The sequence below is a fragment of the Pungitius pungitius genome, chromosome 18 (genome assembly GCF_949316345.1).
Source record: "Pungitius pungitius chromosome 18, fPunPun2.1, whole genome shotgun sequence".
Classification (NCBI taxonomy): domain Eukaryota; kingdom Metazoa; phylum Chordata; class Actinopteri; order Perciformes; family Gasterosteidae; genus Pungitius; species Pungitius pungitius.
This window is the reverse complement of record NC_084917.1, coordinates 16,421,711-16,442,900: the sequence shown is the minus strand read 5'-3', so window position 1 is coordinate 16,442,900 and position 21,190 is coordinate 16,421,711. Positions and strand designations below refer to the sequence as shown.

Here is a 21,190-nt window from a genome sequence, read left to right as displayed (position 1 = left end):
ATCGATTATTATCTATCTGATGGATACAACTCTGTGTATCCGGAACATATATACAGTATGTACATAACATTTGACTATATTTACAATAAATGATAACACAAAATATTCCATTTCCAATGGTTTGCAGTATTCTTTATTTCAAACACAGGCTTTTTACATTGTTACCAGACCTAGGTTAATACTCACAGAAGTTCAAGTCTTTATGTTCCAGTAGCCCGGACTGATACGTCTGGTCCAAATTGTCATTTAAACTATCCCAACGCTAAGCTCAGTTTACTGAGGCTCACCAAAACACTTCCACTTCCTTATTTTGATGGAACATTTGGTTAGAATCACTACTCAAGGTTAGAACATGAGCATGATAGGATTTGCTTCAAATTAAATATTTTTACAAAACTCTTTGAACCAAGTTATTTTCAAGCCAATTTGGAAGATTTAGCTTGGATTACCCATTTTGATAATTTAACACTGGGTTTGAATACTCATCTTTACAGTAGAGTTTAGGTTACCCTAAGGATTGGTATATGCCTGTGAAGAACCTCCTATGTACCTACCAGCTGAAACCCCATAATAATGACTCATTTAATACAAATATGGAATTTCTTAAGGTTAATTTGTTCATATACACGTAGCAATTGCAATAACACATTTCCACTATTCATCTTGCATATATCTGTTAGAATATTGACTGAAGAGGGATGGATGACATAAATGAATAAATACAATCAACAAAAAAAAAGTGATGAAACAAAGAAAACATACATTGTTAGATCAAATGAAACAAACAAAATAGACAGGTGTCCTGTAGTTTTTAGAGATAACCATACTTTTCTTGAATTTGTTTTGTACGCTGTAAAGACCTGTAGTATTGTGACCTTTGACCTGAACCACTACACCAGTTATTATGTCATTGCTTAGTGCAAGGATAGTGTTTCTATAGCAACATGGAGGAGGAGAGGCCTTAAAGACAAAAACAGGAGAAGCTTCATTCATGTAGTTAAAAATGTAAATAGCACATGCAAGTAGTAAGACTACCAGAGATATATTTTAAAAAGGATATATTAACAAATTGTTACCGTTACTGCTGGTTTAGGAAGGAGCTTAATGCTTCACAAAATTGGGGCTGTGACAGTGATGACTGACTGAAGACTCATCTGCAGCTGTTTCATTGCAGTTGCACACATGATCTCTTGCTTAAGAACCAACTGTTAGTCTCTGCTGAACGGACCAGTGGGCACCAATGGATGCACAAATGGAGACAGGGGGGTAGGAGGACAATGCTGGTCCTGAAAAAAGTAAACAGGAAGTTATTGTTATCAACTGAAGATTGAAACTAAACATTAAATAATTACATAGACAAAATACCTTGAACTCGGGCTGCAGGGCAGAACAACTTGTATCGCCAGTGCAACTGAATACGCTGCATGATCTTCATTTGTGTGTTTAGCCCTTTCTGCAGTCCTGAGTGTCTTCATTGTGAAGTGGAGAAATCACAGAGGAGAAGGAGCTGAAGGAAGAGGTGGATATAAATTACAATGTTATTTAAGATGTAAAGTTAGTGTTAATACATGTAGTGTTAGTGTTAATGCATTTATATAGAATGAATACATGAATGAAAACACAATTAAAAGAGAACATTAGGAGGCACATATCAAATAACAAAACAATACCTTATTATCTGTTGTGAAAAAAACTCGAAACTGACAGAGAGAACACGTGTCTCTGTGGTCCAGCCGTGAGGTGTCCACTGACAGTTAAGATAGTGCTCCAACATCTGCTCTGTGGTGGCATGATGTCTTGTTCGGTATGAGCTGATCCAGAATCTCAGAGTCAGAGAAAAAGTGAGGCAAAGACCAGCAGGTGTTTTCTCATCCTGTGCTTTAAAGATGACTCGGACAGCCAGGAAGTAAAATGTGTCTCTATGAGGTCTAATGGTGTTAGACAGTTCAGTTGGTGCTGCAGTCTTTGGCATGTCTTAGATGCTGTAAACTGATCCACCCATTGAGGAAGGAGATGAGGACAAAACTGGAAGGTGTCTTTACAGAGGACACAGGAGGATTGTGTCTCCCATCTATTACAAAGGAAACTTAACATTAGAGGACATGTGAGAACTGTGTCTCCTGTCCATCAAAAAGGAAAATTAACATTATAAAGGACACATAAGAACTATGTCACCTGCCCATCAGAAAGGAAACTTAACATTATGAAGGACACATAAGAACGGTGTCTCCTGTACACCAGAAAGGAAACTTAACATTATGAAGGACACATAAGAACGGTGTCTCCTGTACACCAGAAAGGAAACTTAACATTATGAAGGACACATAAGAACGGTGTCTCCTGTACACCAGAAAGGAAACTTAACATTATGAAGGACACATAAGAACGGTGTCTCCTGTACACCAGAAAGGAAACTTAACACTACGGAAGACACAGAAGGACATTGTCTGATGTCCATTACAAAGGAAACTTAACATTACACAGAACACAGGATAAATAAAATGACATTAATGGGGATAGAAGTGTGGGGATTCAGCTGGTAGGTACATCAGAAAGTATGTGTTACATCTAGAACACATACTTTCTGATGTGCGTCTGCTACACTAAATGTCAGCAGCTGTGTACAATGCCGTGTACAGCATTTTACATTGTACACGGCTGCTGAAAGATTTTTGGCCTGTGCATTTATCAACCCTGATCCAAACCCACCCTGATAAATGCACAGGCCAAAATGTGTTAGAAATATAGATAAAAACAACATGATTACCTGGAAAACTATATGACCCATAATGTTTCCCATATTGTGAACACTTAAAATTACTCATTCTACTAACTAATTAACATGCAACCACATATTTTGACCAGATGATTAAGTTTTCTTTACATTGACAGTTGCATGAACCAAGACTAATAACATTTTATTTAATTTTTTTTAAATCCATGATTCTCAATGGATTTTGGACTTACCTGACAATTTTAAGACCTGTTGGAGGAATGTGGACAGAAAACGTGATTATGACAAGTGATATTTTTTACTGTACAAGAATAAAGGCCCTGCTGTGGCTGAGAAAATAAAAATGGCTGCACAGAGGATGCCCCTCTTCTGAATAATTTTGGAGAATAGTATTAAATCAATGTATATAAATATTAGTTTAAATTAAGTCACAGGGACATTACTTTTTTCTTTAAAACTCAGCTGATACCTTCATGGACCATTAGAGGACATGACACAATAGACAGGGTTGTGATAACTGTAATAAGTTCTCATCACACCAGAGTGGAGACAGTGTTGTGGTTGTGAGATGAAAATGAGGTCCAGCAGTGTGTTCTTATCGGTGGTTGCATTAGTGATGACTTGTGCATATCCTCTGGACTGGAAGAGCTCAAGGATTGGCTTACCAGTGTTGGAGAAGAGATTCTCATTGAAATCCCCACAGACAATGATGGGCTGACAGTCCATGATCTCCAATGAGTCCAGAAGGTTCCCCAGGTTGGACAAGAATGATCTCACACTGTAGTCTGGAGGTCTGTACACAGCTGCAATCAGGGCACTCGCTGGGGCTTCTACCTTCAGAGCCACAAACTCAAGATCGGTTACATTATGTACGTACTGTTTCTCACGCACTTGAATGTGGTTTTTCACATAAACAGCCACTCCACCACCACCTCTGTTGGCTATTTGTGGAACATTTGTGTAAGACAGGTGTCTGTTGCGTTTGAACATGTTGTAGCCCTCTAAATGAAGACTCTCTGCAACAAAGGAGCCTTGAAGGTGAGTTTCTGTGAGACACAAAACATCTGCAAGACACAGTTCATGATGGCTCCTGATGTCATTGATGTGAGATGGCAAACCTTCAGTGTTATGGTGAACAATGGTCAGAGTGTCTCGTCTGCTCAATGTCTGTGTCATACAAAGAAGAGGCATCATGTCGTCCAAGTTGACTTGTCTCATGGTCTCGAGTGCTCCAGTGATTTCTCGGTTGGCATAGATTTTACTCTCATCCAAATCCAGCATGTGCAATCCACTGAGAGAGGTCACTCTACTGATAGCTACATAAGCCATGCCAGGTTCAAAAATATGTTTCAGTGACACTACAGCTGATGTCCTTGTCATACCCTGAACCTTGTGTATGGTACAGGCAAAGGCAAGTCTAACAGGAAACTGTCTGCGTACCACTCCTTTCTGTTTCAGATTATCCTCTGCTCTCTCTATGTACACCACATCATCAGGGCCGCCTGGTGCTCTATTACGGTAATTCGTTCCAGCAGTTTGATCATCCATCTTAAGGCCGAGCATAGTGACATGTGCAACACCACTCTGTTCTGAGGTTATCACCCTGACTAGTGTAGCAAACGACCCATTCACCAATCCCTGAGACACGTCTATGTTTCTGGTGAGCATGACTCGAGCACCTTCAGCTAGGTTTAGTGTATCTGGTAACTCATTTCTGGTTCCTTTGTATGGTTGGGCTTGTCGAGCCATTCTTCCAGTGCGTGGGTCTTTCTTGTAGTCATCTGCATCGATCTTGGTGATATTAGAATGGAGCAGAGCTAATGTTACTGAGTTGTGTGAATCAACCTGTTTATTAGTTGCAAAGATGTGCAGGACATCAGGTGGACAAAGTGATGGTTCAGTGATGGTCTGTGACAACAAGGCTCTGTCTGCTTTAGACAACTCATCTGACTTTCCTTTCACACGGATCCGATTCAACATCTCTGCAAAGGCAACATCATCCTTCTGCCGCATAATCTCAGTAAGGGTGATTGTCTGAAAGTGTTCCTGCCATAGGTCAATCTCACAGGGCTCGTACACACAGAGGGTCTTGGACTGTCGAACTGGTGGCAGCTGATAAAAGTCTCCAACCGCTATTACTGACATTCCTCCAAAGGGTTTGGGACTGCCTTTGATCTGTTTCAGTCTTGCATCCACATAAGCAAACAGGGGCTTTGACACCATGGAAACTTCATCAATGATGAAGATTTCAGCATTTAAAAGTTCTGATCGGACCTCATCCAGTTGGTTACCAAGTCCTTGAAATGGAGGTTTCAGACTTCGTGGAAGCTTGAGCAGAGAGTGCAGTGTTGATCCTGATATATTATAGGCTGCAGTTCCAGTGAAAGCTGTCAGCAGGACCGTAGGGTTTGATATGTCCACCTCCTCAGAATGGCTGGGCACTTTGCACAGTATCTTAGATGCTTCTGAGTAGATGCATTTAATCAGATGTGACTTTCCTGTTCCTGCACCACCATTGATGTAAAAGAAAAACTGCTCAGGGTTTAGGCCACAGACACGCTTTACGCACCAGTCTCTAACTGCATAGAATACACATGCTTGTTTCTGGTTCAGGTTCTGATACATCTGTCGTAGCAGTGCGGGGTCAAAGGCAGGAGGCTCTCTGATGGCTCGAGCTTCTGTTGCAGCATCAGCCTGATTACTGTATTCTGGAACATTTTCTTGAACACTTTCATGATCTGGCTCTCTTGCCTCCAGTTCTTCGATACATTCCAACCTCTCCACTTCAGATTCGGGAGCCAGATTGCACCATTCATCAATAACTCCTCTGTTCTGTTCAAATTCTTCAACTGCATTCTCAATCTCCTCACTATTTTTCTCATATTTGTCTTTGTTTCGTTTCACAATGTGTTGGACATACTCAGCATAGTCAGAACCTGGTAGTTGGACGCAACCATTTTTATAGAAGGACTCATATGTGGGAAAATGGGGTCTTTTGAGTTCCATGTCTGATCGGTGAGGAATGTACAATTTCAGTAATGTGCCATAAAACTTCTCTGGATATTTTTCCTGTGAGCAGCGGTAAAATCTGATGATAGCAGGCTTATCGTTTTTACGCTTTTGCACAAATCCCATCTCATTGAGGAGGGGCAACACATCTTTTCCTTTTTTCTGCTGGCCATAGACAATCCTGCAAGTAGCTGCGAAATCAGCCAAACACATCTGCTCAAACTCTGGTGTTTCTGGTCTGGCTTTGTATTTGTCAGTCAAAGATGTCATCCACACATTTACACTTTCTAATGTTGTGTTCTCCAGGTAAGACATGGGGCGACTCATTTTCAGTGCGTTGTCATCCGTAGGTACGAATATGACACCACGTGAACACTTCTTCATGTTTATTCCACATGCTCGAGTCACACACTCCTGGGCACTGACCTCTCTCTTTTTAGAGTATGCCTGCATGATTTCCCTCATTTCATCACATTCATTGACGTGGTCTCTGGTGGAGTTTTCAATGACTGTTTTAAGGTACTCAGAAAGTCCAGATTCCTTTTTGGTGATGTAGCTGGTGAGATACATGATGCACGAATATGCATTGAGAATATAACTGACATCAATGTTGGCATCCCAGGCTTTAAGTAGATGTGGATTATATCCATTTACCCAGCAGTCTTTTGGCTCACGTTTCAGGATCACCGCACTGGATTTGTTAATCACATTGAGGCATCCTTCATACTCTTGGAGTGTTAAGTTGCATTTAGCGAGGAGCTGCTGCAAACTGAGTGAGGCAGTTTCAGGTTCATTCAGCAACAAGTTCAGTGGTTGGAGCTTGGACTTTGCTATTTGCAGTTGCAGTGGAGCAACGCCCTCACCAGGTCTCGATATCATTGTCTTACTGGAAGGTGGTTTAGGAAAACCAAATCTGCAACCCGAGCTGGGACTTCTGAAACATGTCCTTGAGTGTTTTTTGCTGTGAATTTGCACCTCTGTGACCTTCTTGTGTAGTTCAGGTTGTCTGCGTGGATCAGGTAGCTGAGCTGTGATGTATTTGGAAACAAAAGCTGACACAGTCTGATCATCATCCTCCTCAAACACAGGCGCACCATCTACCCATATGAGACAGTGAATGTGTGGGCTTCCTCTGTGCTGAAACTCAACTCGATAAAAGTAGTCAACAACTTTGCCAAGAGGCTGTGCAGGAGATAAGAGCAGATCTCTGAATAAGGCCTCAACACGCTTATCAAACATGCGCATTGTTGTCACTGGATTGCTTCTCAGAATATCACACTTTGCTGACCAGTCAAGCCCTTCAAAATTCACCTCCTCGCCTTGCTGTCTTTTTATTGCTTCAATCACTTCAGGCCAACGCATCTCAGCAGCAGAAAATGTACAAAAGAATGTAGGAGTTCCCAACTGTCTGATCATGGCAAAAAGGTCTCGTGTGGTTTTCTCCCAGTAGGCTGGTGTTCCTCTCAGTGGCTGCATGAATCTGACTGCATCTTTGTTCCTCACCAGTTTCTCTACCTCTCGTTTATTCTGCAGCATACCAGAAGTTATATTTCGTCCATCTCGAGTCATTGGCTTTCCTTTCCTCAACTGTATTGTCATGCTGGATGTGGCCAAGTGTATTTCAGTCACAAACTGAGCAAAGAACAAATAGTTTGTGTCTCTGGCAAAACGATCATCAATACAGAAAAGCCTTGCTTTGAAATAACTGCTGGGTGTTACTTTCATACGTCTCCCTTCATCCAGTGTGTTTTGACCTGTAGGGAACTGCACAGGAAAAGCCATCGCCTCAAGTTTAGGAGTTTTAAAGAAACCAACTGGACTGTTACTTTCTGCAGGGGCAACCGAGTAGATTCCTTCACTGAAACATAAAATCTCCTCTGAAACATCACATGGCTGAAGACATGATTCTAGAGCAAAACCACCATTAGGCATGTCACCTTCCTGTTCTTCATCATCTCTTTGCTCCTCTGTTTGTTCACCATCACATGACAATATTTCAACATCCTGCTCTCCACCAAGCTCAGTCTCACACAGTGCACTTTTCTCACACATGTCAATTTCCTTTAAATCAGCATCATCATAGTCGTTCTCATCCATGGAGGCATCCTCATCATCATCCTCATCTTGAAGTGTTGGGTCACAAAGCTCAGCCTCATCTCTGATAGTGATGTCCTGATATTGTGGATGAATGCGTTTGAGTTTATGCAGCGCCTGCACTAGTTTAGACCAAGTGACCGTCTGGAACAGCTGATGACCTCTGTAACACAATCGTCTCTTCAGCTTTACTCTCATCACTTGAGACTCACTTCTCAGTCTGGGTAACGCTTCCACTGTTTCCTGCACCTCAGACGGGACACAAACCACATTGCCATGTATCGCTCTCTGTCGTCCTTTGGGAAGAGGAATGATCTTTGCAAACGCTATGCACTTGGCTATGAGATGTCTCTCCAATATGTTGAGGTCACACAGTTCAGGTGGAATGTCAGCGAGCTCCAAGTTGTTGGCTACAGCGAGTGTTGGCATGACTCCATCTTTAAGATGATTGTGGCAGGTGTGACAGATCCACTCTTCCTTTCTCTCATCAGGCACATTGCACTGTTGTTCATCTCTGCACTCATCATCACACACATGGACGTACTTTCCTGTCAGGCATGATGCTACTATGTCTGAATTTCGTACATAGTTTAACCTCTTACAGGGTCTTACTTGGTTTGGAAATGATGCTTTGTGACAGACGGTGCAAACATAAGTGGGACCGAACTTTATTTGTGATCTGAAAACAGATATGGCCTCTTTGATTACACTGTTGTCACTTTCTTCTGTTGGTTTATTTATCCCTCTGTATTTCCTTTTTACTTTCATGGCACATTTCATGTTCTGCATACTCCGATATGTAGGATTGTTTTTATATCTGTCTTTCATCCGTTGTTTCATTAGTTGTTTGTGTCTCAGTCTGAATGCCTGGTCATGGGCATAACGCTGAATAATATGAGATCTCTTCTTTTGTCTAAAATCAAGGCTGTCTCTATAAAAAGCAGTGTAGTACAGTTTTCTTCCCTTTCTAAACTCAGCATTGTCTCTGTAGCGGCCAGTAAAGTGCTGTTTTTGTTTCTCTCTAAATTCTGGATTATTTCTGTAACGAGAGACCAAGATTTGTTTTTGTTTCTCTCTAAATTCTGGATTATTTCTGTAACGAGAGACCAAGATTTGTTTTTGTTTCTCTCTAAATTCTGGATTATTTCTGTAACGAGAGACAAAGATTTCTTTTCGTTTCTCTCTAAATTGAGGATTATTTCTGTAACGAGAGGCAAAGATTTGTTTTTGTTTCTCTCTAAATTGAAGATTATTTCTGTAACGAGAGACCAAGATTTGTTTTTGTTTCTCTCTAAATTCAGGATTATTTCTGTAACGAGAGACAAAGATTTGTTTTTGTTTCTCTCTAAATTCAGGATTATTTCTGTAACGAGAGACAAAGATTTGTTTTTGTTTCTCTCTAAATTCAGGATTATTTCTGTAACGAGAGACAAAGATTTGTTTTTGTTTCTCTCTAAATTCAGGATTATTTCTGTAATGAGAGACAAAGATTTGTTTTTTTTTCTGTCTAAAATCAGCATTTTCTCTGTACCTCTTTGAAATGTACTCTTTCCGTTTTTGCTTGAAGTCAACGTTGTCTCTCGTATTATTACTTTTCTTTTGTCTAAATTCCGGATTATTCTGGTATTGCCTTTTTGCATGAGATATTTTTTCTGCTTTATATGCTTTATTTGAAGCATACCGTTCCCTTTCTTTTCTTTTCTTAATCTCTTTTCTTCGTTGAGTTTTCTCTGAGGTCATTAGTCTGCTCTTCATTTTTCTCCTTTTGTTTTTATTACACTTTGTCAGTTTACATGAGATTCCCTCTAATAGAATATCGGATAAATCACTGACAACAGTCATTTCTACTGAAGAAGAAATATTTGGTTCATTGAGCAAAGCGTCATGTGATGGAAGCAAAGTGGCTTGACTTGACAGTTGTGGTTCATTCGGGGCATCAGGGAATATGACCTCTTGTGGTCTCGCCGATGATGTAAAGATGATGTCACTGGACTCTGCGGTCAATATGTTGTCAGAGAGATCACTGAGAACAGGGTTTATCACTTGAGCAGGTGATTCTGATTCATTGTGAGGAGCATCATGTGCTGTGATGAAGACCTCTGGTTGTTTTACAGCTGGAGTGTGAGGAGTCATTTCAGGTGAACTTGTCTGATCAGTGGCTGTGTTTCTCTTATGAGGAGGTGAGTTTGATTCATCCACAGGGACAGCTGTAGGTCTGCAGTCTGTGTTTGGGAGACCATTGTTCAGGTTGACTGTGTTCATGTTGTAGAACTCCACAGGCTTCAACTCATAGGTACATGAGGACTGTGTTTCCATCATTCTGTGGGACTTCTTGAGCCTGTCAATCATGTCACTGAGACGTGAGAATGTCACCATGATAGCAGTACCTGGTGTGCGTGAACCGGCTGGTAGGGGCAAACCTCTGGCTGTTCTGGAGTGTGGGTCAAAGAAACCATATCTGCCTGACTTGGTTCTGAATACTGCGATACACAAGAGTCTCATCAACAGCAGAGCGTACTTCACATCTGATAACAAGCAGCTGAGTCCTGACTCCAGGTCCAGGAAGCTATCCACAGCTCCAGGTAAAGGTTCTCCTAATGTGCCGTACCTTGAAAGCTGAGTCATGTTGACATAGTGTGTAGCGCTGCGTGCAGGAACTTCATCAGTGAGCTCATCGGTGGTCAGATAGATGTGATTAGTGACTTGTTTCCTGGTCTCTCTATACATGGTGTTACCTTTATCCAAAACATGGTCCAGGTCTGCTCTTGTGATGTTTTCATTCTCATGAAGGAATGAAAGAAAGGTCAGTGAGTTACAGGTGCACTGCCGATTTCTGGATCTGCCGTATCTGATGGAAGCCTGGCTGTGGGATGCACGCACATGTTGTTCAGAAGGCTGATCTCCAGGGTCTACACACTCTGCATTAGAAGGTCCTGCTACACATGGATCATCACAGTTTGTTCCTCTTTCTCCAGCATCTGATACCTGTGGTTCACATGACTCATTACTTTGACCTAGAAGGTTCACCTGCATGACATTAGAAGGTCCTGCTACACATGGATCATCACTGTGCTTTCCTCTTTTCACAACATCTGCATAAGATAGCGGTGGTGGACATGAAGCGTCAGGCTGACCTTCCTGTTCCACACGTTTACACTCTGCAGACATCTTTACCTCTGCACTGCTCTCAGGCCCAACGCATACTGCTCCTTCAGTAGTTGTTGCACAGTGAGTGTCATTGGACCGCTGCCAGCGCAGGCTCTGAGCTTGTGACCTCTTACTTTTCCTTGGCATTGTTGTCGTTTCAAAAACCACAAATGTTGTACAAAACCAAGATATTAAATGAAATTTAGTAAAATATGACCTTTAACGAACCAGGATTTGAAGATGGATTAAACCGGTTTGCTGCGATTAAACAAAAACTAATAATGCTAATATGAATGAAAAATAAACTGTTTGGGGTTACACTTTTCAAAACATGAATAAATAACCTAACACTTAAAGAGATCAATATATTAGTGTTACACAAATGTTTTGAACGTCAAATTCAGTGACAGCAACCTCAAGGATATTCCGGATTCTTTTGAGGTTTTAATCTAAAACCAAATTATCCAATTGTTTGCCTTATTACAATATATGAGGCTCTGGACAAAGCACTTCTAAGATTTAAATACTGCAATCGGGTCTCAGTATGTCTGCCTATGTTAATGAAGTACCATGTACTAAAGTGACCGATTGTATTTAATATGCAATAGATATTGCTTACCGAAACCTTGATTTATCTGTGAAAATAAATATTCAATGTAAAAACTGAAGTTTACCACAAACACACAACTAGGAACTGGTTAATTAAACTGAAAGGCGGGGTCAGATTCAAATGGCTCAATTTACTTGTAGAAATGATCCTAATACTTTACTAAGCTATTGTTTATATTCAGGAGCAGATGTTATAGGAGTGTGAGATGGCTGATGAATGCTTCTGAAGAACGTTGGATCAGCAGGAAACAGCCACACCTGATGAATCCAATTCAGTATTAACAGGTTAAACAACAAAACACTGATATACACAATGTAAGTTTATAAGAAAAATATGTTTAATTAGGTATAATGCATGTAGCAGTATGAGGTTTCCTTGTACGTAGACTAATCAAGTTAACAACAGTGTTAAGTGTGAAAATATATCGGTTCACCAAGAAAACCTCTTAAGTACAAACCAACAGAAGTCCACAGCAACAGAGATCAGGAGCAAATAACGCTTCTCTGTAATATAGATTTGTAATAGTTCTATGTATATTGACCAGAGTGCAGTTGTCTTAAATTATGTTTATTCCTTGCACTTTTGTAAATAGTATACCAGGAAATCTACCAGACTAGATTATAAAGTGTAATTTCTTTTCACAATCCAATTATCCAATTCTTTGTATCAAAGTGTAGTTCAATTACAACAAAAATATTTGTGCTTGTGTTTTTTTAGCTTCTGAATTAACTTTTCAATTCTTTCTTTAGGCCAATTTTGTTAATCTCATTAATAGTAAATTTCAAATGCTTTGTCAAATTAGTAAAAAGAGTAATAGCGTTGTATAAATATATGAGTTGATAGGAGATGGAAAGAGGTGAGAGTGAGAGAAGAGAATCTCTCAGATCATTCAAAAAGGTAGATCAGGTACCAATAACCCGGGTGAGAGTGTTCAGAGGAGAGACAGAGAGCGTGAGAGTGGAGACTCTCAGAGTTCTGTTCAGACAGACAGGTATCAATGACCTTAGGCAACCAAAAATTGGGTTTCAGAGTTCAGGTTTCAAAATTCAAGTTTCAAAATTCAGGTTTCAAAATATCAGTTCAGTATACAGATAGAGTGGGATAGAAGAGGGATACAAAGATAGAGTTTCCAAAATCAAAGACAGAGAGGTAGATTTGACAGGAAAGCTAGAGTAATCATATTGTAGACAGAGTGGATACAAGGTATAGGATAGACAGAGAGCCAATGGGATAGAAGAGAGATGCTGGACAACAGGACACCTGCAAGACACACAAAAAAACATCCGTTAGACAATCTTTATATATATATATATATATATATATATATATATATAAAATAATAAATAATGCTGGCAGGCACTTATTATATTGAGTGTTGATTTAAATCAATAATGGACTATTCTCCTGGTAAATGTTGACAAAGGGACATCAAAACTGTAGCAAGTTAAAGCTGTTGGTTGTACATCGAGAACTGTCAACGATGATTCCTGAGCCGATGGTGGGCTTCCGTGACAGGGGATGCTGTAGGTGCACACATTGTAAACCCCTGAGACAAATTTATGATTTTGGGCTTAAAAGAATTGATTGAAAATATTTTGTTATGCTCTGACTGTGAACCAAGCACAACCTGTAACATAATACAGTGATCTCCCCTACTATTATAACATTATATATGTTAAAAATATGTCACCAGAGTAGCAACAGCCCTCAAATCTCTGGAGAAGACACAGCTGACAAAGCCGGGCTACGCTGCTAACGTACGCGCCGAATATAAAACCAAGAGGTTGAGCAACACACACATGCTGCTCATACAAACAATGCTGCTCGGCCATCTGTGATTCATTACAACTTCACTAAATGTTTTAAGAAAGTACATTCAGTTGTCAGTCATATCTGAAAACTTACTGTAAAATGTGTCCGAGGAGTCACCAACACTAGTAGGCTGCAGTTAGAGACAGGAAAGAGGAGGCAGAAAGAATGAGAACTAAATGAGGGTTTTCAAGACTATTATTATGATGGGATGGTATTCTAAACTGGAAACCAATAAAAGATCAGTTTACTTACAGTAATATCTGAATGAATGTGTGAGCTTACACTTTAGAGTCACCAGCCGCAATAGTCTTCCGTTCTAGATAGAAAAGAGAAGTTGGGAGGAGTAAGAGGAGGGTGACGGATGAAGAGAGGTTGAGAAAAGGTAGATATTTTTAGTTCAGTTTATTTAACATGCAAGTACTTTCAAGTGAAACAATGCATTTCTTTATTGATCATTTCTGTCTCATTGAAAAGTCGCAGTTTTCACCAAAGTTAAAATATATATTGCAGTGTCGCGGTTTTGTGGCAATACTGACTGACGTCAACAAGACAACATTATATATTCTTTCCATATGTGTTAATGCCTCTTAGGGACTGAAATGGCTCTATAGTATGGTACATACAGTCAGAGCCGGGGCAATTAGTTTGGTAGCTGCAAAGTATGAAATTAAAGAAAGAAATGTAAAACTCTAATTCCACCTTCTCAATATTTATATTTATTAATCACTTTATTCCTTAAAAAAATAAAGACATTTGAGGAAATTATCTTGCAATATATCTGGACGATTAAAAACCCATCCCATTTCAAACAAAAATGAACTATTCAAATTATAAAGAAACAATAATATACCAACAACTTCAAAAATGATGTGGCAGCCATCCATAAAATACGATGCAAATGTTGAATAAATTGAAAATATCTACGTCATTTGCAGTATAGTTATGTAGTCTATTAGATATTTCTGTTGCATTATTTTTAACTTACCACACACAATGCAGATAAGGAGGATGCTCTGTTGTCTAAGAGAGGAAACAATATGACAAACTGACATTAAGAAGGTTCTATCTTTCAGCCTTTAAACAAAACACCTTAGAAAATGATATATTACATACATAGAGAAGTAGATAACTGCTGTTCCATATTACCGACATAATGAGGAATGAAGTGTAATTCAATCTCAGTCATATATTAAGGTAATGTTGTTGTGGACAACGTTTTTATGACCTTAAAAGAAATAGACTACATACATACAGCTGGTAAATAAACATATGGCGGAAAAACGCATCAACTAAATTAACTTGTTCTTATAAAGTCAAGCATTAGCTTGAACTGGTCTCCAGCAGTCTACCACAGCCAATAAAGTTGACGTTTTACATAGATTTGCATTTTACATGTCCCAGCTTGGTAATATGTAATGTCAATTTATTGAGTTGACGTGATAAACTAACGTTAGTTAATTATGTTTCTCAAAAGCAACAAACTACTTTAAATGGAATTGACATCGGATTTGTTAATAGAAGAGTGAAACAGTCCCGTGGTTACCACATGCTAACTTCTACGTAATGGTAAAAGTAGCATTACGGTTAGAGCGGACGTGGCAATTTCATCAGTTGGCTGACTAGTTTGGCAGCGAGCAAAGTAACGCTAACCAGCTAACTCATAACTAATGCCTGGCAAACTAGTCAACTCAAACTGATAAAATCATTGCTATTTTAACCAATCTCCAATTAACTTTACTTGAATTATTATATTATAAAACGGGTAGAATAGATTCAGCGTTCTAATTGGTTGAGAGTGAGTCATGGGGTGTACATTATTGAGCTCTGTACAGTTCTTGTTCACATGGACCAGCGTTCCATATCACTGCGCACTCAAAGTAACAGATTACCGTTAGATTTTGCGCGACCGTTAGGTAATATTTCAATTTTTAGCTCGGTGGCGATCGCAGAAAAAAGACCGGAAACAGTACGAATGATTTCGGCCAGTGCGAGCTTTCGCAACCGGTGTGAATGAATAAGAATGTGCGAGATATTGCAAGGAGACCCAATGTTGTTTACATACACCTTCGGGGACTATTTTCTCTAGGCTACTGAAATGCGATACACAACCATTTAGTGCTGAAGCTATTTACTTACTATTTATAATTTCGCTGGTATCTGCATCATAGCATAAGCAATAAGGTTTTGAGCAGTACTTTATCTTCAATAATGTAAAGCCTATCGCACCTTTTTCCTCAATGTTGCAAATGAATTAAAATCGCCTCCTTCCTCGTAATAAACTATGACACAAATAGAAATATTTCCCTTATGGCACACAAACGAACCCGTGACTTTTAAACGTTAAACTACGTGAACATAGAGGCTAACGGAGACTAGCCATATTAACTGAAATGATAGTTAGATAAATAAGTAACCCAACTAACCAGTTGATGCCAGTTCAACACATAGCTTAATCCTGTTAACGTTACATATTTTTTGTCTTCGTCATACTAATGTGTGGCTAACGTAGCGGCTAGGCAAGTGTTAGCCACGAGTTGGCGTTGTCATACGGAGGGAATATTTCACGCTTTTATTAGCGTACAAATAGTGCACGGGTTACAAACGGACCGCAACGCCGTTTCACAACTATATAACTGTCATTACACCATCCAAACTATGAGCCCGGGGCTTAGTGGTACTTACCGGTCAAGACTTCAGAGGAAATTGACGGAGATCCGTTGAATGTGACGTGGAATTTGATAGATGCATTCAGGAACATTCGGAAAGTCATAAATCCGGGTATCGATAGAAAACTGTGCCACACAAACCTCATAGCTTAATTCATCAGCTATCTTAATTCATTTTATTAAATCCATAGATGTCCTTTAAGATCATTTGTATCATCACCAAGATACTGTAAAACAAGCTGATAAATTGACAAAAAGATATGGTCTTGATTAGGTAATGTTTTCCTAATGCATTATATGAATTCACTAATGTTTTTTTTAGTACATAATCCGTGACATGTTTTGTTAATATCACCATCAACACTATTAACCTGCTATCACCCGCTGAACAACTAAATACGCAAAAAAGAAGAATGTTATAGTTGTAATTGTGGTACTTGTGGTACTAGTGGTACTAGCAGTAGAAGAAGTAAGTACTAGTTTCACTAGTATTTGAAAGCAATTGTGGTGTACCTATTGTTGAGGCACAGATAATCATTGAGGCTTTTATTTTGAAATAATGGAATTGGGTGGGGGGGGGGTTTGGGAGACAGAATGTTTGTTATTCAAAGCAAATGGACTTGGTAAAATAGATTTGTACAGCGCTCTTCTAGTCTTCTGACCACTCAAAGCACCTTAACACTACATAACATCATTCATCCATTCACACACCAATGACAGGACCTACCATACACAGTGGCACCTGCCCAACCAGTAACTAACATTCACACACACTCGTCGTCACAGCTAGAGGAACAATGCTGGGATCAAGTGTCTTGCCCAAGGACACATTGACATGCAGGTTAGCCGGGCCTGGGATCAGACCGCCAACCCTCTGACTGGAGGACGGCCGCCCGCGCTCCCCACTCACCCACAGTCGCCCTAAGCTAATAAAACTAAAGTTATTAATTGATGGGCCTCAAACATTACAGTAAGAATTCCCTCCATGGGGGTTGAAATACTAGTAGTACTAGTAATATTAGTAGAAGTAAAAGTCATTTTAGTAATACTACCAGTTGAAATACTAGAAGTACTAGAAATATTAGTAGTGGTTGTAGTACTATTTGAAAGAGCAATACGTATTTAACAAAACAGCTTCATCCTAAGCTTCATGGCTAAATTAGATAATCATTGCAGCTTTTATTTTGAAATGATGGTATTGGGGGAGTGGGTGAGTAGGTGCAGGGGTTGAGAGACAGTATATATTATTTAATAGGCCTCATCAAACATTACAGTAAGAATTCCCTCCATTGGGTTGAAATACTAGTAGTAAAAGTATTTTAGTAATAATACCAGTTGAAATACTAGAAGTACTAGACATTCTAGTAGTGGTTGTAGTACTATTTGAAAGAGCAATACGTATTTAACAAAACAGCTTCATCCTAAGCTTCATGGCTAAATTAGATAATCATTGCAGCTTTTATTTTGAAATGATGGTATTGGGGGAGTGGGTGAGTAGGTGCAGGGGTTGAGAGACAGTATATATTATTTAATAGGCCTCATCAAACATTACAGTAAGAATTCCCTCCATTGGGTTGAAATACTAGTAGTAAAAGTATTTTAGTAATAATACCAGTTGAAATACTAGAAGTACTACTAGAAGTACTAGACATTCTAGTAGTGGTTGTAGTACTATTTGAAAGAGCAATACGTATTTAACAAAACAGCTTCATCCTAAGCTTCATGGCTAAATTAGATAATCATTGCAGCTTTTATTTTGAAATGATGGTATTGGGGGAGTGGGTGAGTAGGTGCAGGGGTTGAGAGACAGTATATATTATTTAATAGGCCTCATCAAACATTACAGTAAGAATTCCCTCCATTGGGTTGAAATACTAGTAGTAAAAGTATTTTAGTAATAATACCAGTTGAAATACTAGAAGTACTACTAGAAGTACTAGACATTCTAGTAGTGGTTGTAGTACTATTTGAAAGCGCAATAAGTATTCAACGAAACAGCTGAATCCTAAGCTTTATGTTTAAATAACATAATCACTGCAGCTTTTTATTTTGAAATGATGGTATTGGGTGAGTGGGTGGCGGGGTGGGGGGTTGAGAGACAGTATATATTATTTAATAGGCCTCATCAAACATTACAGTAAGAATTCCCTCCATTGGGTTGAAATACTAGTAGTAAAAGTATTTTAGTAATAATACCAGTTTAAATACTAGAAGTACTACTAGAAGTACTAGAAATATTAGTAGTGGTTGTAGTACTATTTGAAAGCGCAATAAGTATTCAACGAAACAGCTGTATCATAAGCTTCATGTTTAAATTACAGATAATCATTGCAGCTTTTATTTTGAAATGATGGTATTGGGTGAGTGGGTGGGGGGGTTGAGAGACAGTATATATTATTTAATAGGCCTCATCAAACATTACAGTAAGAACTCCCTCCATGGGGGTTTGAAATGATGAGAGAAGGTGGAGAGAAGGAGGTCATGTCAGGCTGCACTAATCAGCTAATTAGGATCAGCTGTGAGTCACAGAAAGAGCCCCAGCTCGTTGGCGCGGCAACGGAGCAAGGTGCACTTAGCTCACAGACAGTTACCGAGAACCCACACCTCAAACAAATGCTTCCTGGAGCAAAACTATTTGGAGTAGCCAAAAAATAATTACATTTTGAGCGACACAAGACTCTACCGAACGTTTGAGTGTAGTTTTTATGTCTTTATGTCTTTTAAAACTGCTCTACCAACAGTTTACAAAACATGGACCCTCTCTTGTCTTCCGACTTTGCCCGCACTCTAGCGCTCACTCTAAATTCGAAAAGGACCCCAAAACTAGTGAAACATAATGAGTGGTTATGAAAAAACTATAATAGATATCAACAAGCTGTTTTTTTTAGGAAATTGTTAAGACTTGTGTCAACATTTTAAAGTTTAAATGGTGTCTCTAGCTGAAAGATTGGAAAAGCTGAAAAAGTTGAAAGTTGAAGAAGTTTTGAAAGGATTTGAAAATTGAATCCATTAGGAAACCATGTTAAAAAGGTTGAAGATATTAATTTATATTAATTCAATTATAAGAGCTAAAAAGCTGAAAAGTCATAGCACCCCTCCCCTGAATGAGCTGAACATTTTAATATTTGAATGGTCTTAATAGCTGAAAGTGTGAAGGAGTTGAAAGGTGCGGCGGAAGAAATAGAAGAATAATAATATGAAGAAGATGAATAAGGCGGAATAAAGATTAGAAGAACAATACTTGGAATGCTTGAAGCATTCCAACTAATAAAAAAAAAAAAAAAAAGGCGGAATAAAGAAAAGAAGAACAATACTTGGAATGCTTGAAGCATTCCAACTAACTATAAAATGCATTTCCTGCTGAAAATGCGTTGGAATGCAAAAAGCTGAAGTTAATTTCAAAAAGTTGCTTAAAGTACAGAAATGAAACAAGCTGAAATTATTCTAAATATTGCTGAAAGAATAGAAAAAGCTGAAATACATTTTAAAATGGCTGAAAATACAGAAATGAGTAAAGCTGAAATGAACTTGAAACAATTGCAAAAAAACTGAAATGGGAGAAGCTTCTATGAATTTGAAATCACAGAAATAATAAAAGCTGGAATTAATTTCAAAAAGTTGCTTAAAATGCAACAAGCTGAAATTATTCTAAACATTGCTGAAAGAATAGAAAAGGCTGAAATACATAAATGAGAAAAGCTGAAATGAACTTGAAAGAATATCAAAAAAACAGAAATGGGAGAAGCTTCTATGAATTTGATATCACAGAAATAATAAAAGCTGAAATTATTCTAAACATTGCTGAAATAAAAAAGGCTGAAATACATTTAAAAATTGCTGAAAATACAGAAATGAGAAAAGCTGAAACGAACTTGAAAGAATTGGAAAAAACAGAAATGGGGGAAGCTTCTATGAATTTGACAAAATACAGAACTAATAAAAGCTTAAATTACTTCTAAACATTGCTGAATCTTTTTCATTCAAACTTAATGAACTTGTACACCGCTTTGCTAGTCTTCTGACAACTCAAAGCGCTTTAATACTAGATGACATCTCTCACCCATTAATACACTGATGACACAACCTACCATACACAGTGGCACCTGCCCATGTGCACAGAATAACAAGACAGGAGAAGATCCTGGCAACAAGTCAAAATAAACTAGAAAATGCATTTCCTGCTGAAAATGCGTTGGAATGCAAAAAGCTGAAATTAATTTCAAAAAGTTGCTTAAAGTACAGAAATGAAACAAGCTGAAATTATTCTAAATATTGCTGAAAGAATAGAAAAAGCTGAAATACATTTTAAAATGGCTGAAAATACAGAAATGAGTAAAGCTGAAATGAACTTGAAACAATTGCAAAAAAACTGAAATGGGAGAAGCTTCTATGAATTTGAAATCACAGAAATAATAAAAGCTGGAATTAATTTCAAAAAGTTGTTTAAAATGCAACAAGCTGAAATTATTCTAAACATTGCTGAAAGAATAGAAAAAGCTGAAATACATAAATGAGAAAAGCTGAAATGAACTTGAAAGAATATCAAAAAAACAGAAATGGGAGAAGCTTCTATGAATTTGATATCACAGAAATAATAAAAGCTGAAATTATTCTAAACATTGCTGAAATAAAAAAGGCTGAAATACATTTAAAAATTGCTAAAAATACAGAAATGAGAAAAGCTGAAACGAACTTGAAAGAATTGGAAAAAACAGAAATGGGGGAAGCTTCTATGAATTTGACAAAATACAGAACTAATAAAAGCTTAAATTACTTCTAAACATTGCTGAATCTTTTTCATTCAAACTTAATGAACTTGTACACCGCTTTGCTAGTCTTCTGACAACTCAAAGCGCTTTAATACTAGATGACATCTCTCACCCATTAATACACTGATGACACAACCTACCATACAAAGTGGCACCTGCCCATGTGCACAGAATAAACAAGACAGGAGAAGATCCTGGCAACAAGTCAAAATAAAATATAAAAACATTTTGCATGGTTGGTGAGTGCCTCAAAAGTTTGCAAATAGTGTAGAAATTACTGAAAGCTTCGTGGCGGTGCCATCAAAAACGCTCCTGGATACTTCCGGATAAGTTAACCGTCATGTCTTGA

At 38.4% G+C, this 21,190-nt stretch overlaps 1 protein-coding gene and 1 long non-coding RNA gene across 3 annotated transcripts; both read right to left on the bottom strand.

Moving 5' to 3' along the window:
- Positions 1 to 1,001: 1,001 nt before the first annotated feature.
- LOC134107225 (uncharacterized) lies at positions 1,002 to 9,056 on the bottom strand. Its single transcript, XM_062558968.1, has 3 exons — positions 1,671 to 9,056; positions 1,366 to 1,507; positions 1,002 to 1,286 (listed from the first exon to the last, which is right to left on the bottom strand). The coding sequence occupies exon 1, from the start codon at positions 8,675 to 8,677 to the stop codon at positions 3,206 to 3,208; it is 5,472 nt and encodes a 1,823-aa protein (XP_062414952.1). The 5' UTR covers positions 8,678 to 9,056; the 3' UTR covers positions 1,002 to 1,286; positions 1,366 to 1,507; positions 1,671 to 3,205.
- A 2,852-nt stretch (positions 9,057 to 11,908) lies between these two features.
- LOC119229379 (uncharacterized) lies at positions 11,909 to 16,623 on the bottom strand. Of its 2 annotated transcripts, none has more exons than XR_009942726.1 (5): positions 16,089 to 16,623; positions 14,392 to 14,426; positions 13,659 to 13,722; positions 13,500 to 13,536; positions 11,909 to 12,854 (listed from the first exon to the last, which is right to left on the bottom strand). It is a non-coding gene; the product is annotated as an uncharacterized LOC119229379 (long non-coding RNA). The 2 variants fall into 2 exon arrangements; XR_009942725.1 differs by having other exon boundaries at positions 11,911 to 12,854; positions 13,689 to 13,722; positions 16,089 to 16,617.
- Positions 16,624 to 21,190: the final 4,567 nt, after the last annotated feature.

Bases quoted from the DNA above. Each gene is read 5' to 3' on its own strand.
- LOC134107225 (XM_062558968.1), bottom strand. From the start codon at position 8,677: ATGAAACAACGGATGAAAGACAGATATAAAAACAATCCTACATATCGG.